General features: G+C 36.2%; 1 protein-coding gene across 4 annotated transcripts in view; it reads left to right on the top strand.

The window, feature by feature from the left end:
- The window catches only part of Pde6 (phosphodiesterase 6), a 232586-nt gene that overhangs the window by 209091 nt on the left and 4828 nt on the right, over positions 1-18667 (top strand). The window contains exons 5-10 of one of the 4 annotated variants that reach the window (XM_067763060.1): positions 14261-14516; positions 14770-15015; positions 16938-17203; positions 17273-17368; positions 17437-17724; positions 17775-18057. In XM_067763060.1, coding sequence (XP_067619161.1) covers positions 14261-14516; positions 14770-15015; positions 16938-17203; positions 17273-17368; positions 17437-17724; positions 17775-18057 — 1435 coding nt within the window. Of the gene's footprint in view, positions 1-14260; positions 14517-14769; positions 15016-16937; positions 17204-17272; positions 17369-17433; positions 17725-17774; positions 18058-18667 lie in introns of all 4 variants that reach the window. The other 3 variants (XM_067763059.1, XM_067763062.1, XM_067763061.1) reach the window with 3 other exon arrangements.

Raw genomic sequence — 18667 nt, 5'->3', positions numbered from 1 at the left:
TCAACTCTGCGCCACGAATGCTTGTCCCTCCTCTAACTCCAAGATATTTTGATGTCATTTCTACCGGACTGTATGTAATATTTGTTCCAAATATGAGCCAAATCGGACATCATAGGCCGCTTTCTATTCATGTATGTATTATGTGTGTCAACTATGAGCCAAATTGGACCACAAATACGATTTTTGTGAATATATCGATCCTTGCGCCACCTAGCGACGATTTTTTTCATAGATCGCTTTCTATTCTCTTATTTATTAAAAACAAAAAAATAATAAATTTAAGGCGCGATAACCTCCGAAGAGATCTAAGGCCGAGCTTCTCTCTTATTATTTATTATGTGTTCCAAATATGAGCCAAATCGGACCACAAATACGATTTTTGTGAATATCTCGATCCTTGCGCCCTCTATCGGCTATTTTTTTCATAGTTCGCTTTCTATTCTTGTATGTATTATGTGTTCCAAACATGAGCCAAATCGGACCACAAATACGATTTTTGTGAATATCTCGATCCTTGCGCCACCTAGCGGTAATTTTTTTTCTTATGATTGCATTGTCATAAGGTTCTGGACTATATTCCAAGTTCCAAGCTTGTAGCTTATCGGGAAGTTACTTAAATTTAAATTATAAAATTCGTGCCAGCCATCCAACCAGCCAGCCTGTCAAGTCAACCTAAATAAAACCGTTTAAATTTGTGGACTTGTAGCCAATTTATCAAGAAATTGCGGTGTCGGTTTATAAGGACCTCCTTTGAGCAAGCAATTGACAAACGTGTATGTTTTGTCCAAATGTTCTGAGCAAACGTATGGACACTTAAGAAAGTTATATTCCCTTGCTTTGCATACTTCGATCCATGTTTCTTCCACCAAAACAATTTTCGGGAGTTCGAAAAACTTATTAAAAACTTTTTCTAGGCTGATATTTCGTATTAAAATATTTCAAGGCATGGGTCTCATTTGTTTTTTTTTTTTAATTAAAATAACTATGAAAGTAATTTAGTCGTATTCGTTCATATGAAATCCATCAAAATTTAAAAATATCATTTTTCAATCTTGTGGCTTGTTTTTGGTGAAATTGTCATTGTCCCCGCAAAAGTCAAGTATCTAACGTCACACTAAATGAAACTACCTCCATTTTTAGTATCATGGTTAATACTTTGTTGTACGGAAATTAAATGATCTACAATGCTGCATAGTCGTAAATATTCTACAAATTTTAAGTGAAATCTTGAAACTTTACTAAATATTCGTGCTTCGAAGTCGAGTTTTAGCGAATTTTGCGTAAATTCATGAACAAAGTTTATATTGCTTTCATAACGTGTTTATGCATGTTTTAATGAAAAAATACCGAAAGTTATTTTGCTGATGCCAAACTAGGTGAAAACAGCAAACAGTCTTTGTGCCACTACTTTTTTCCGTAAGTGTATATATTCGGCCACCGTACGCATAAAAATATAAAATTTAAAATTTTTGTTATATGTCGTGCATCGATAGCCCTAATATCATCCTGGAAACAGTCCCGACATGAAAATAGAAGATTAGGTTAGGCTGAACTGGCCGGTCAATAAAGATCTCACTTGGACTGAATGTGTTCTCAGTATTACCAAATTTGGTTGACGACCAAACGGAAACCCCCCAATTATGCACCAGCACTTATGATATGTCCGTCCACTTGGCAAATCCGATGGATTTTGTATGACCTGGCTATTCTGCCGCCCCCTGTTAATGTTAGCGATAATAGAAGCGAACAAAAATTATTCAAAAATCGTTCAAAATTAAACTAGAAATGAGTTTAAAAGAATCTTGAAATAGTACCGAAGTTGTCCGAAAGTAGCCGGAATATTGAAAAAAATATCCCCAATCAGTCACTTGAAAATAAACTCAAAACGAAAATAGTACAAAACTAACCCTTCAAATGTTCCCGACATTATTTCGATATGATGAGAAAGTACATTACTATTGACCAAAAAATGTTCCCGAAATAATACCGGAAGAGAACCGAAGTGGACGCGAATAGCTCTGCTTGCAATGATAAAAGCGGCCTTTTTTATACCTTTCAGGAACATGAAATGGTATATTAACTTTGATCCAATGTTTCTAATGTTGAGAAATATATAAGATAGAATCACCATTAAGTATACCGAATTGATCAGGGCGACGAACTGAGTCGATATAGCCATGTCCGTCTGTGCGACCGTCTGTCTGTTCGAACGCAAACTAGTCCCTCAAATTTTGAGATATCTCAATAATATTTGGCACAAGGATGTATTTTTGTATTCTATTAGACATTTGTCGGATCCGGTAGGATCGGACCACTATAACAAATATCTCCTATACAACCGATCGTTCAGATAAGACGATTTTGGTCATTCCTGCCGCAATTAAGAAAGTATAAACGTGAAACTCGGTGATATATATTTCAATATATCGTAGAAGATTTTCTAAAAAAATCACTTTGATCGGAGCTATATATGGTATATATCCCATACAACCGGTGGTTCAGATAGAAAGATTTTTGGCAATTTCTACATTAATTTCCAATTTAAAAACGTTAAACTTGATGATATTTATTCTAATATATCATAGAAGATTTCATGAAAAAATCATTTCAATCGGAGCTATATATAATATATATCCCATACGACCGATCGTTCAGATAAGGGGGTTTTTTGCCATTTTTTTTATATTTATCTTAAAAATCGTTTAGGTATGTACATCTGTTCACTATATATTTCCTATCTTATTCATCCGATTATTTGGAGATTACGAACGGGATAAGATTATTGTTCAGCCCCATTCATAAAAGGTCCCGTCCTTTCTTGTTTTATTTTATCATAAATTCATTTATGCATCTCCCAATACAACACCGCGTCCCAATACAACACCGCGAATGAGTAACATTTTGTTTGTGTTCTAGTATACCATCTTTACAGGCACCTCCAAATTACAGTTTAGTGCTTACAACGCCAAAAAATGGCATGAGTAAACATGCAGGTGTACATCTAGACAACAAAGGGTCTACATTTAACTAGAGCTCGCCCAGGAGTTAGAGTTCAATCACAACCGAGGCAACTTTGCCAGAGACAAATAATTTTGAGCTTTTTGAGAAAAGCTCAGTCGGCTTCGTATTTGTGACGAATTATATCGACAAGTTTTTGTTTTATTATGGAATTTTAATCGTCGAGTTACAGGGTTGTTATCGGCTTGTTATCGCCGTTTTGAGTTTCGAAACAATCCAACAAGGCGTCGATAACAAATCAAAAATTTTCGATAACAAATCTATGACTTTTCTTTAACATCATGATAATATATCTATAACTTTTCGATAAATGCTCAATAACTTTCCATTGATGAATCAAAGATTTTTCGATAACATATAGCTAATTTTTGATAAGAAATTGATAACACCGACAATTCTTTGCTAACATTTCTATAACTTTTCGATAACATGTCAATAACTTTTCGATAAATAATTGATAATTTTTCGATAATAAATCGATAACAAACAACTTATAACCTTTGCTATTGATAGCAAATGTATACTACTGCGATAGAAAATCGATAAGATGTCTACACCTCATTGATACGACCTCTATAAGAAACCGATAACTCATCCAAAAGAAATTTTTACAAGCCCACAACCCGTTGATAACAAACCCCTAACTCCTCAATAGTAAATACCTTAGACACATTGCTGTGCCTTAATTTGCTATCTTATCTCGCTCATATCAGCCTTACCTAACGTGTTTCCACGTTAAGCTACAGTGGAGTGACTACGCCTGCGCTTACATTCTTTATTCCCTACACAACGCTTGCACCTTCCTTACGCTTATATTCTATTTTCCCCGATACCGTTAGCATTGATGTTTACGCATCAATAAAACCGTCTTCTACCGCAAGTGTAGAAACTCATTCAAGCACAACACTGCGTATGAGTAACATTTTGTGTGACTACATACACGCACCTCCTAATTTCAGTTTAGTGCCTTACAACGTCGAAAATAAGCACCTTTTATCTAGTAAGCACCATTAACTGCACACACACAAACAGGAATATTGCAAAGTTCTACAGCATCACTTAGTTATTTTAACTGTGTCACGTGGGCATAATCATAAACTTAGCGTATGTATGTATGTGCATACGTATGTAACTAAGAATGTGCTACTGTTCGTAAAATCAAGTGTTTACATCCACTTAGCAGATGTTTTAAATTAAAACTATCTAAAGAGTATCCATATAACAACAACTCTTGAGGTTAAGTTGCACAAACAAACCATAAACTTTTGAAATAAACTTTCATGAAAAGCGCACAAACATGACGACCAAACAGAGCAGCAACAACAACGATACACAGCGTAACAACACCAACAGCTGCTAACGTACATAAATTTATGGCAACATTTATGAAAATGTGTGTACATAATAATGGTGGGAGGCGGGTGGGCACGGATCGGTTGGTTTAAAGCGAACGTTACGTGGTTGGCCATACCAATTTGGTGTTGTTCTTTACAAATACGCTATAACTTATATGTGAGTACTGCGGCTACTGTAAAATAGTACCCAGCGAATGCTTCCTATGTTCGCTTAAATTTTGTTGGCTAATGTTGCGGCTTATATTGAAAGGTTACGGTTTCGTTGCTATCAATGTATCCTAATGAAGACCTTTTGAATGTGGGAAGGTAGTTTGCTCAAAGAAAAAAAGTACAGCAGCTGCAATTAAGTAGGTTCATATGAACTATAAGTTATGCAAAATATTAATGAATGATTAAAGAGAAAATGTGCATTACGAATACTGCAAGCGCTATTCAAAAAATAATTATAAGATAAAGATAAATTGAAAGGAGGACTACGATTGATGCTTCGAATTGGTTGTAAAATATCATACGGGGAGTCCAAAATGTAAGCGTAGTCGTTGGAAGTGGTATGGTAAATGGGGGAATACAGAATGTACTTGTTATACTGATACGCGGAAATACAGAATGGATGCGTAAATCTAGCATAATATGGAAAAAATATACTTAGTAAAGTTTATAAGATAGAAACGGTTTGATAATGGTATGTTGTCGATGGGTTTTCGGTGTGTTTTTTACAGGCTATGGACATGTTATTAATTTCTTGTCGACGAGTGATCGGTATCTTATTGTTGTGCTCTCAACGAGGTATAGAAGATAACAAAGGTCATCGATGAGTTATTGATTTTTTATCAGCGAGTTACCTCTAAGTTATAGAAAATATATCGATTACTTCTCGAAGATTTATCAATTATTTATCGAAAATTTGTTATAAATGTTGTCATAAGTCAAAAAGTTATTTATTCATTATCGAAAAGTTTCCAATTTGTTTTCAGATTTATCGATATGTTATTCAAAAGTTCTCGAGTTATCAATCAAAAAACTATCGATTTGTTATTGAAAGATATAGAATTTTTATCGAAAAGCTATCGGTTGGCTATCTTTTTATAAAACAGATGCCGATGAAAATTCATTTTAAAATCAACAACTCATCTGTAAATCGTTTTCAATCAATCGATTTTTCGTTTCAATCAATTTGCTATCGCCGTGTTATAGGAGTGTAATCGATTTGCTTTCAAAGAGTTAACGTTATGTTATCGAAAATTTCTGGATTCATTACCGATATTTCATCAAAAAATATCTACTTTTTATCAATTTCTATTCGGGGTGTTATGGATTTGTCATCGAAAATTTATCAATGTGTTCATAAAAATGTATTACTTTGCTTTCGATGAGTTTTCGATTTGTTTCAAAAAGGCATAGAGTTGTTATTTTTTAAAAAACAGATGCCTATGAAAATTCCTTATAAAATTTATGGCTTTAACCGTCGATAACAAGCCGATAGCAAACGAATAACGAGCCGATGACTCTGCGATAACAAACCAATAACTCGACGATAACTTCGCTATTGTTAATAAGCGGATATTAAAACAAAAAAAATAGCGGTATCGGTTGTTATCGATAAGAAGCCGACGAAACTCTCATCACTTAGGCAGAAAATATTTGCTTCTGGTAATATGATTTCTGTTACATTAGTTTTCAAGCCTTACTTCATTCATTGAACTTTACGAGTACTTCATAGTCACGCCTTTTTTTCTGCCCGTAAGCCGCAAACTCTTCATAGAGGCGGTGCTACCGTCATTTCTTCAAATTTAAAAATTTTATTATAAGCCAAATCGCCTAGCTTACCAAAAGCCAATGTTAGATAATTTGAAAAAATATTTTCATTTAATAGACAGCGATTATACAGGCATCAAACCAATACGCATATCGAAAAGGCAACTCAACCAAGACAGTGCGACCTAAAGTTGTTCACAAAGGTTGATACAAATTGTATATTAAAATGGGGGCGACAGAGGCATTGCTCCCTGCTTGTCTGCGTCCAAAGTTTTAAATAAAAAGAGAAAACTCTAATAACTGAGGATTAAAATATGTCCATATGTCCAGTTGTGGGATATAATTGTGGTCTATTTGGTTTTCCTTATTTCTTAAAAGTATGGATATTTCATGTATACTAGACAGTTTTCCGCGAAAGATTGTCAAAATTTTTCGGCTTCGGAGTTGTGCTATTTTAAGTGTAACTTTTCCATATATGTGACCCGGCCTATGAAAAGGTGGCTTATGACTCAAAAAAGAAATTGCGAGAAACAGCTGTTAAAGATAAACAATGCATTTCTTCAGTTTCTTAGTAGTAGTAGGTTTTTTTTTGAGTCATAAGCCACCTTTTCAAAGGCCGGGTCACACATATTTATGTCCACAGAACTTGAAAAGCATACGCGTCTTAGGATGGTGTACAAAAAATCAAATATAAATTTTTTTATAGTGTCTAATAGGGCAATCTTAAACATATAAATTCTGACTCCGATCGGAGGGTAACTCCTTAATGTCACATATGAGTAAAAATTGCAACCGATTATCGGCCGGCAGCATTTTTTTCTCACATTTTACTTTTTCGCAAGAACACGCTTGTTTTTATGTGCATCTCTGTAATGGATTTAAATTGAGAAAAAAATCTGCTATGAAAAGTGCACATTAATGTAAGATTTCAGTGGATGAGAATAAGGCAAATAGGAAGGAAGAAGAATATACACATAAGCATAAAGACTCGTTTATTTATGAATATCAGGTTCCGGCATTTGTTTTTATGAAGCCATTGGCAATTTGGGATGAGAGAAACATGAGTCATGAATATGTTATTACTATAGTTCACCTTAGTTTTTTATAGCAAAATTGGAAATAAATGCGAATGGCATGCGCTAATAATAATTAAACTGGTAGCTAGTCTCACAACTTCGGAAGGTAAAACCTATGTCAAAAGTATCACATATAAATTTTGTTAGTTGTTGTTGTAGCGATACGGACACTTTCCGAAGGTTTTGGGGAGTGCTAAAGGATGTTGATGCTCCTCTGCTGGATATATGTGGACCCGGTACGTTCCGGTAACAAGCACCATAAAAGTAATATCGCGACCATCTCGGGAACAATTTATTATGACCATATTGAATCTTCTAGACCATACCGCTCTCCCTCCCCTAGTTCCATGACGAATTTGGGGTTACCAGAGCCTTTTAGACATATGTATGATACATACATATTTGTAACAGGATTCGCCTCGCGAAGGTGAGGTTGACATTTGAGCTGCGGAAGCTATGTATTGCGCATGTCAACACTTCGAATCCCCCATAAATTTTGGTCCCGATTGGAAAGGTTTAGGCGGTGTTGTACAGAGATTCCAACTCAGATTGCCATATTGCGGCTAAATAAATTAAAATGTGAACTTCCAATCAACGCAAGAAACCTCTTAACCAAAATTTATATATGATATCACCAACTATAGCACTACCGATTTTAAATATTGAAAGTCAAAAAACTCAATTTTAAAATTTTGAGTCTGTATAGGGCAGTCTTAACTTTGACCTGCGTGTGACACCCTTTAGCCGTCATCCAGTGGGTATTGTGGGCAAGGAAGCTGCCGCCCGGTCGCTGATCATGCTTCTTGAAATGGACCCTTCTGAACCCTTCCAGCAGCCTTACTAACTTTGATTTCATTCCAGATAAGTCAGGCTATTGTATGCCAACAACAGTCGCCTCAGAATAGACATATTCTCAAGAGAGAAGTAGGGAAACACGAATGTGGAGCTAGCGCTACCTAAGCAAACGCTGGACGGAAAAACCTACTGTTGAAATTATAGAGTTCACCATAGGTCATCTATAAATCACTAGAGTTTCTGAAGGAATTATCAAGGGTTGAGGTCAGTCTTATTCGAAAACGCAACGATTTTCTGTGGCTACAGCTTCCGGCACCGCTATCGCAACAGAGCTTTTTTCCTTTTCTTGTTGTAGCGAAAAGCCATTCCCCGAAGACTTTAGGGAGCGTCATCGATGATGATGGTCCTTTATCGGATATCGGTACATTCCGGTTACACGCACCGTTAAGGTACTAGCCCGATCATCTCGTAAACGATTCAATATAATCACATCGAACCTTAGAACGCGAATAGATTTCTAATTAAAATATTTTTCAAAGGGTTGTCACCCAACCCTAATTATGAACTTGTATATTTGTATACCGTGAAAAAGTTTTATTTCTGAGGTTAAGCTTATAATTTTTAACAAATTTTTAATTTACTTAAACGCAAAACCAGCTTTCCCCTAGAAGGTTCAATGGTGCTTGTTATCGGAATGTACCGGATATACATCAGACAGAGGACCATCATCGCTGATAGCGGTCCCTTCAACCTTCGATATCGTTAGCGCTACAACAACCGCAAAAAATTGGAAAAAATAAACATCTGACACATCAAAGAAGACAATTATTTACAATTGTTGCCAATAATATTTAAAGCTTTTCAGCAGTTTTTCAACAAGCACTTTAGCTAATACATTGGTAAATACAAACATACAAAACATTCATCAGTTTTGGATTACAAATTCCGCTTGAATTCTTGAATTTCACTTTGCCACATATCCACAAATCCTTACGAGTGTGATTGTAAAAACATTTTTTACGTGTAGAATAATATTGATTTGGGTATTTGTGTGCTTGTTTGTAAGAGTCCTTTATGAATTTTCGTTCATAACTTTGCCAAGAAAAAATAACGAATTTTTATAAGTTCTTAACTTTTATTGGCGTTGCAATGTAAACAATCAACAACTGACACGTGGACTTGCTGGAAAACTTTTGAAAAACTTTAATTCGCCACTTCTTCTTTATTTATAATTCTGCACGTCTCTGCTTTCATTTATTATTGATGACCTGTAGGTATTGCGTATATGTGTGTATGTACATGTATTTGTGTGTATTTACGTTTTGATTTCAGTCATGGATTGTTGGAGGATGAAATATGTTGTTTGTATGTTGTATGTAAAACTGACTGAACAACAAAGTAAAACTTTTGTCTTTACGTAGTTTTTTCGGTTTTAAGCAACTTGCTTAAGTAAAAATTATTTAAATTGAACGTGACAATGATCATTCGAGTGATATATTTAGTAAGTCATATATTCACACTAATGTGAAACATCAGATTGAAATAAGGTTGGGGTGAGGGTGGTAGGAGGAAAGAAGAGAGGAGGGATATTGATAAAGTGAACAACGAAGAAATGAAAATAAAAAGGGATCAGTAGACCGCAGTGTTGCCAATTTGGTAGAAAAGAAATGTGTGTTTTGTCTGCTGCTATCGCTCAGCATCATGAACTACACTATATAACAGCTTTTTTGGCACTAAAGTAATCATGGTATTTTTCTAAAAATTGACATTACACAGATAAATTTGTCCGATTTGTGTGTTTTGCCCACAGAGTATATTAACTTTGATTGGGTAACGGTTGGTTGTACAGGTATAAAGGAATCGAGATAGAAACAGACTTCCATATATCAAAATCATCAGTGTCGAAAAAAAATTTGATTGAACCTTGTCCGTCCGTCCGTCTGTCCGGTAAGAAGATAACTTGACTAAATATTGAGATATCTTTACCAAATTTGATACACGAGCTTATCTGGACCCAGAATAGATTGGTATAGAAAATGAGCGAAATTGGATGATAACCACGCCCACTGTTTATATATATAACATTTTGGAAAACACAAAAAAGCTGATTATTTAATAAATAATACGGGAATTCTTTCCTTTACCTCACAACTGAGGAGTGTCAAAAGACGCGCTTTGGACCCAGCGGAAATTGGAAATTTTATTTCTTTTCGGAGATATTTGCGAATAAAATTTAAAATTTTCATGTGGTAATTTTGGTGATTTTGTTGTACCCACAAGAAAAACTGTGTGTAAAAGTGTTTTGCGAGGTTATAGATTTGGTCTGCAAACCGGTGTTGGACACACCCATGCTAACTTTTTATAAGTGCGGCCGAAGGTCGCCAATGCCGAAAGTGTTCTGCGCAAAAATACTATGGATCCCACCCCCGGTTTCGGAGTGCTCCAGGGTCATTTTTCAGTTTCTTGGAAATATATTTTGACAGAAATAAAATTTTGAATTTCCGCTTTCGGATTCGTGGTCCTGGGATCAAAACGCGTCTTTTGACACTTCTCCCGATATTTTTTGGACGAGTTTTAGCAGTTGTGAGCTAAAGTAAAGAATTACCAATAAAACACCTAGAATGTTGAAATTTTACGTGTGGACTGATATTGAGACTCTTGATAAAAAATTTGAAAAAATTTTTTTAAATGGGCGTGGCACCGCGCACTTGTGATAAAATTGAAAAAATCTGTTTTGTAAATTTTGGTGTTGCTTTGCCGGGGAGTTGAATCCAGGACTTTCGGTGTGGTAGGCGGAGCACGCTATCACCACACCACGGCAGCCGGCTGAAGTTGTAAATGTTCCAGTTTTATTGCAGGTTTACCAAAGGAATAAAAGCTAAAATTTTATTGTACTGTGGTTTTTTTTTAAGTCTTAATTCTTTTTATGCAAAATATCATGGCTTTTTCCTCAGTATTTTTGTTATGGTGGGCAGGCGAGGCAATCCAAATAGTTGACCAGTTATTTAAGCGGAATTCATATTGTAACGAATTTTCTGCAATTCCGCTTATTTCAAATCTTCTACTAACGTTCGTATCGCTAAACTGTTGAGTAAATAACTCCAATATTTAATAATGCATAAATGGCCTTTATTAAAGTACTTCACAATAACACTTATACTTTGCTTACTGATGGCTTGCTTAAACCAAACTGATTTTCACGCCTCTACTGTTGTCGCCTTTTATACTGTCTGTTTTCCTCGTTGCATATTTCTAGGCTTTTCCATTCCAGAACTTACTAGTTAGTTATCAGCTACAAAATCACCAGCCACAACTACGTTTTTAGCTTCTCATATGCGCGTGAGTAATGCTTGCACACATTATTGCCCTCTCTTGTGAGCACTTCAGATAAGATATATGCATGTGTTTGTGCGTTGGTACTCCGCTGCGTGTACGTACATATGTGTAGACATAATAATGATTAATTTGTTTACGTACATACAAGTGTAGCAGCTCGCTTTATTTGTTGTGGCTTTATTTACTTAGTATCAGATTAGTGATGGGAGTATCACTTAGTGTCACTAATATTCGTCACAATATCATGGAATATAATTCTTGCGCTGAGGAAGTATGCATAGTGGATCATAGAACTCGTACTTAGTATGCCAAGGTCACTATGACCACGTTGCTTTGGTCCTGCATACGAGGCTTACTACATTTCTATTACATTTGGCGTTGATTAGCTTTCCAACTACTGTAAGACTGGTAATGTAATTATAATCAGGTATCCAAGGCAAAACAAGAGTCCCTGATTTTGAGACTCCTTTTAATATCTCTCAAATAGATTGGGATGCGTATCATATATTTATCGAGTGTTGCAACCTCATTTGCCAACTCATGGGCTTTTTCGTTCTCTTCGATCACTTATTCCCCCAGAACCCAGTATAGATGTACACTTGGGCAGTTGCGGCATACACGCGCTTCCTGCAGAATTTCTGCTGCTCTCTCACGGGTACAATTTCCACCTGAAAAACACTACAGTGCTCTGGTAGTTTGTAGGATTCACCCATATCTTGATGAACACTGTATCCAGCGGACCCGAATCAATTCGTTCCCGTATGTTTTGTCATTTCCGCATCCTTTCGCCAACTTCCCACCACCCTCCCCCCCTCTATTGGGGTTCCAAGATTTCTTTCGAAACTCTGCACGAGACCACGTACTGTGTTCAACGTACATTAGATGGCGCAATACTATGACTAAACGTCCTCAACGCGTTGCAGTTGCTAGCGCTATATGACCATGTCGGAGTTAATCATGGCTACCGTTTTGCTTATCATTGATAATCGGCATACCCCCTCTAGTTTTTTTTACACAAGTACTGTTTTTTGTGGCTGTACGAACAAAAATGAACCCATAGTAAAGGATTGGCTTAACAATTACTTTGTATACCCAATAAGAGAGTCCACGTGCACGCTCGCACTTTCGTGCATGCACACAGTGCCCAAAAGTATTTCTCCGCCCTCTTCCACATGGTGTTCCCACAACATTTTGCTATCCAGTATAATTCCTATATATTTTGTGCCACGCATTGTAGGGTTGCCCAATCAGCTTAAGTCTAATCCAACTCGGGACCTTGTATTTCCTATTAAACAAAACTAAATCGGTGTTTTCAGCATTGGTGGTTAACTCGACTCCTGATGCATCCATCTGAGAGCTACACTTTGGCAAACATTGCCACCAAGCAGTTAGTTAATGGGCAGCTTTAAAAATAATATCTCACCCTGCGGCATTTCTAAATAAGACTTTCCTCAGTGTGGACTTTTTTCTGGAGCATTCAATATCCACACTGAAACTCTCTTACGCCCCTTTGTCGTATTTTTAGCGCAGCATTAATTCAGGTTAGTGGAAATATTTGGAGTTTTGAAGCTTTCAATACGCGTGTGGGCTTTCTAAAATTAAGCAGCTTGGTTAGTCAATCTTAAGATAATTGTAAGGAAGCATAACAATACAAGAATGAGCCACTAAGATGCATTTTTCTCCGGACCCGAGCCTAGAGACTTCTTTTGCCTTTGGTGCCATTGAGAACTTCTTACCAAACGACCTTACAATGACCAAACTGCAAAGGAAGTCAAATTGATATTTTTTTGTTAATGCTTTTGAACATAAATTTGCTTTTATTGTAGATTAGGATCGCTTAGCTGGCTTGTATTACTGCAGGAGGGAGGACGTTTGGGCCTCACCCTGACAAATAGGAAATTGATTCGCATCTGCCGAAAATTCGCACATTTATGAAACTGTGATAGACGCTCTGGTGGAAAGCTTCACCTATGCAAGTAACAGCGCCTTTTTACAGTCCTGCTATTTGAATGTTATGGGGGAAAAGATAAACCGCTTACTGAACGGTTGAAGACTTCAGGCTTGCTTTTAAATAGAGCAAGAAGATGTTCTTCGGCTAAAGTAATAATAAAAGACTTTTTTAGCGTGGTTGCCAAAAATAAGTGTTTGGCAAACACATATCTTCGCTTGGTTCCTCTTAATTTCTCTTAAAAGCCTTGGAGCGTCTGATTTATATGTAAATATGGGACAGGATTTCTCTGTGGTGTTATTGTTGTGGTTGCCGCATGCTTTTTTCAAGAGAAAGTCAACGGCACATCATTCGATCCCAAAACAAGTAGATACGTTGCTATAAAACTAAGAATTTGGTATGGGTGTCTTTCTTGAAGGGGTTTTAAATGAAGCTCTTTTTGACTTAGAAGTCGAGGGGATCTAAATGAATGAATTAACAAAAATTTGTGCACAGAATTGTGGCAGCGGATTCGTATATGTGAGCTACCAGTTAAATTAAGCTGGATATCGCATATCCAGATTTATAGCAGAATCAAATTTAAATCACAAATTCAAGAAAATATCCTTCAAAGTCTTTCACAACATTCAGTTAAATGAGTTATAAAATGCAGGTAACAAAACCCGTTGCACAAGTTCACACCAAAGTGCTCGTTCGTATTCGCTTAAATAATCCATTGAATTACAATGATTTATTTAAGATTACATCACTTTAGCTTTTGCTAGTGAATAGCTCTTTTAAGCCACGTGCTAAAAACTAATCTAATCCTTGACACATGCATTTATTGGTTAACATCAAATCTACACAACTGCAGACCTACATATCATACAATTAGATTTTATTTCAGATTTCACAACGACCAACTCAATGATATGTGTTTTCATTTTGAATTTAACCAATATCTTTTCCTTCTATTTTCCCACTTCCTCTTATATAAGTCTCAATCACGCTCCCTGTCCACATCTGCGTTACCCGATAGCCGACGCCATTTAATGGACTTAGATGAAGGTGAACTGTTCATGGAGTTAATTCGTGATGTGGCCAATGAATTGGATATTGATGTGTTATGTCATAAAATCCTAGTCAATGTTGGTCTGCTTACTCATGCAGATCGTGGCTCATTGTTTTTAGCCAAAGGACCACCTAACAATAAATACCTGATTGCAAAACTCTTCGATGTGACACAAAAAACAGGTAAGCTTTTATTATTTAGAAGAATATAAACCCCTAAGGTTAGAGGTATGTATGTGTGCTTCTGATATTGATGTTAAATTAACAATGCTATTGTCATCGTATGCAAATGAAGTGAAATAACCAAATAACAAAAAACGAGTATTTTTCTGTTTTCCATACAATGAACTAAATTGCTTTTCTTCAATTCTTGGTATTGAATGTTTGAATTTTTTTTTTTATTTTTTATTGCCTTTGAATCATTTTTCATTTGTAGCGCTCAAGGATGCTGTTAAGAAGGCTAAATCGGAGGAGATACGAATACCTTTTGGTGTTGGCATTGCGGGTATGGTGGCGCAAACGAAAGAAATGATCAACATAAAAGAGGCATACAAGGATGCGCGTTTCAATTGTGAAATAGATTTAAAGACTGGCTATAAAACGAATGCGATATTATCGTTGCCGATTTGTAATTATGAAGGTGATGTTATTGGTGTGGCGCAAATTATCAATAAAACAAATGGTAAGTGGTTGGAAAATTTGTCACAGTTTAGTGAAAACAAAATATTGCTAACTAGCTGATGAAGAGGAATTTATGGCCAATAACATGTGTTTAAAGAGGAGGGCTGACATAAGTTCAACGTTTTTAACGTCAATTGACCTTATGTCCACAACTGGTCACAACTTCGAAATTCAAATGAAAACAATATCAACGATATTGGCATTATGTCCATCTTACTTTCCCGTATTGTCATTAGGTCAACTCCTATGCCTGTGCAATTACAGTTACGTTTTGCTGTTTTCGCTATATTTTTGTTCCGCCGATCGAGAAAAGAATTTTTTTTTTAATTTTCGTATTCTCTTCTATGTTTTGGTTTCATTCTAGTAAAAATCTGACAAAAAATTGGACCAATCATGTGCTCTCGAACGAAGAGCTCATTTAAGTAAAAGTTTGGAGAAATTTTGGAAAAACGGTTTTAGAAAAGTGACTGGTTCTAAACTTAAAACCGGATCCAGGAATGTAGCTTATTCCAAAAAATGTTAACAGTTTTAAAATAGCAGTCAGTTTTTCAAAAGCTAACATCTTCCAAAGAAATGATTCCAAAAACCTATTCTATTAAATTGACCGCTTCAGGAAAGGTAACCGCTTTTAGTAAATTAACTGGTTCGGAAAATGTAAACAATTCCTAAATATTTATCGCATCAGAAAACGTAGTCGTTTTCAGAAATTCTACCGGTCTTACTGATTCGTAAACAATAAAAGGTTCCAGAAAAGTAGCAGCCTGTATGAAAGTAAGCGGTTCCAAAACAGTTAACGGTTTGAGCAAAGTAACCGGTTCAAAACATGAAACCGAATCCAAGAAAATAGCTTATTCCAAAAAGATAACCAGGTGTGAAAAACAAGGCCGTTTTGCTAGAGTGACAATTTTCAAAAAAGTAACCGGCGCCAAAAAAATAACAGGTTTAAAAACCAAATCTAATGGTTTAGAAAAGGCAACCCGTTTTTAAACTTTCGAAAAAATTTCAAATAAATAAAAACTTTGAAAAATGTGACCTCAGTACAAAGTTCAGCACCCAACTTCACAGGGCCAAATTTCCAATAGCGGAAAAATAAAATTGTCTCAAGGATGCCTTTGGCTCACTATAATGCTTCATACAAGAAATATGGTAACCTTTCAATGATTTGCATACGGATGTATAAATAATCTCGACTTATATAACTCCAAAATGCATGGTTCAAACACGACGAAATCCCGATTTTACATAATCCCGACAAAACAAAATCCGTACACAACATACAGACAAATATTCCGACCAAATATAAATTTTTTTTTTAAAGTTCCTTAAATTTCTCACCTTAGGAATTTCTCATTTACTTGATTGGATCTTACCCGCTTGAACGGTTTTAGATTAGAGAATTCAAATCGTTTTCCACGAGGTCCTTCTAGTGGAATAGGGGCCGCCTTCTTCCTCTGCTTTCGTAGGCGGCTGTAGAACATAATGGCCGGAGAATCATCTTTCATTTGCAAACATCGCCTAACCAGTGTATTCGCTGTGTTTTAATTCACCGTACTATGGTGATATTTCCACAAAGCTCGCACATTCATCAATAAATTTTCTTCGGTACTCGCCAAAGCGTAGAAGTCCGTAAACCTTTCGGTATATGTTCTATTATAACAGAAAGATGGTCTGGATTATGTCTTGGCGGAGTTTAAAGTTGCCGGGATATTATCTTGCCAAGGGAAAAAAGTTTGTATTTAAGAGTTAGAGATTCAGCTAAGCATTGTCTTGAAGCTTTGCTAGGTTATGCCTTCGTTCCCACGGCACGGTATCTGAACAGCAGTTCATGCTCTTCTCTTTCTACACTAAGTTTAAGCAACAATTTATGTTAGATTTTACAGATTTGAAAGTTTGACGCAAACATACTTTATATGATTCTAATAGGTTCTATGGAATTTGACGAGCATGACGTGGAGATCTTCCGACGTTACCTAACCTTTTGTGGTATTGGCATACAAAATGCGCAACTATTCGAAATGTCCGTCCAAGAATATCGACGTAATCAAATACTTTTGAGTTTAGCACGTAATATATTTGAAGAGCAAAATAATTTGGAATGTTTAGTGACAAAAATTATGACCGAAGCGCGTGAGTTGCTGAAATGTGAGAGATGTGCGGTATTTTTAGTAGATTTGGATTGTTGTGAGGCGGTAAGTGTGATTTAAAGGAATCGCTAAAAGAATATTACGCATATCATAATTTGTGCCATACAATTGCAGAGTCATTTGGAGAAAATAATTGAAAAACCAAATCAGCTACAAAATCGACTTAATCGTGCTATTCAAGATATTGAAAACAATGACAAAGACGATAAGGTGAGTTTGAAAATTAATAAAAATCGTACTTTTTAAAGGATTAGTTATTGTCTTTTTACCCATAGCAGAAAACACGCACCCGGTTTACAGTGCTCTTCGAGTTAGGTGCCTCTAATCAATCGGCAAATATATCTCGACCCTCTGTTAATGATCTATGCAATTCAACTTTGGCACAAATAGCGCAATTTGTTGCAACCACCGGTCAAACGGTGAATATCAGTGATGTGCATGAGTGGGTGCGCGAACACAATCAAATACGTACCGAAAATGAGATTGACGCGGCAAAAGCGATCTTGTGTATGCCAATAGTGAATGCGCAGAAGACGGTGATTGGTGTAGCGCAATTGATAAACAAGGTGAGGGAGTGATAAATATGCTTATGTTACTTTTTCACTTTACTTTACAGTTGTTGCCGGCATTTTGTAAAGTTCATAAATTTTTTCAGGGAACCGGTTTACCTTTCACAGATTCGGATGTTTCTATCTTTGAAGCTTTCGCTATATTTTGTGGTCTCGGCATACACAACACCCAAATGTATGAGAGCGCCTGCAAGTTGATGGCCAAACAAAAGGTAGCTTTGGAATGTTTGTCCTATCATGCGACGGCGAGCGCTGATCATACTAATAAACTGGTTTGTGATAAAATTGAGTCGGCTGAAACTTATGATCTTTATAGTTTTAAGTTTATTGGTAAGTGTCAGATATTAAGCGAATATTTATGTTAGATATCTTTTCGGAATTCGAGCATTTTCGAAATTGAAGTCCCTATTATCAACAGGTTACGATTGAAGAAAAATATGTATTTCCGGTAACAAAGACTTCGAGAATATGGTTTTGTGGAAAATTAGGCGGGGTTGAAAGAGCGTCCATGAGAACTATTCATACCTACACTCAGAAAACTTGTCTGCATTGTGAATGCCTTCGTCTAACAAGATAGTTCTTAATTAGTCTTCAATAATCCACCATCCAAAATGCACCTTCCTTACCTTGTCTGCATTTCTCACACTTTCTGCAGAGTGTTTTTGTTGGTATACGCCATGAGCAAGGCAAGGGTGCGATAGCACAGTGACCTGTGACGACGCCCGCAAGTACTTTCAATACGCACTTCTTTAAGAATAAATCTTGTTCCTTGAGGAACTTGAGGTCTCGCAGTCATATCCCAGTTGGTCCGCAACAAATTCGTTGATCTTCTTCGACTTTCCTTAAATGATTACATTGTGGTGGTCGTATGCGCCTCGTATACATTCATTCCAGAACTTTTGCTGGCCATCTCATCAGGAAATGCATTCATTACTGTATT

This window comes from Eurosta solidaginis, chromosome 1 (genome assembly GCF_040869045.1).
Source record: "Eurosta solidaginis isolate ZX-2024a chromosome 1, ASM4086904v1, whole genome shotgun sequence".
NCBI classification, from domain to species: domain Eukaryota; kingdom Metazoa; phylum Arthropoda; class Insecta; order Diptera; family Tephritidae; genus Eurosta; species Eurosta solidaginis.
This window is presented reverse-complemented; position numbering and strand designations above follow the sequence as displayed.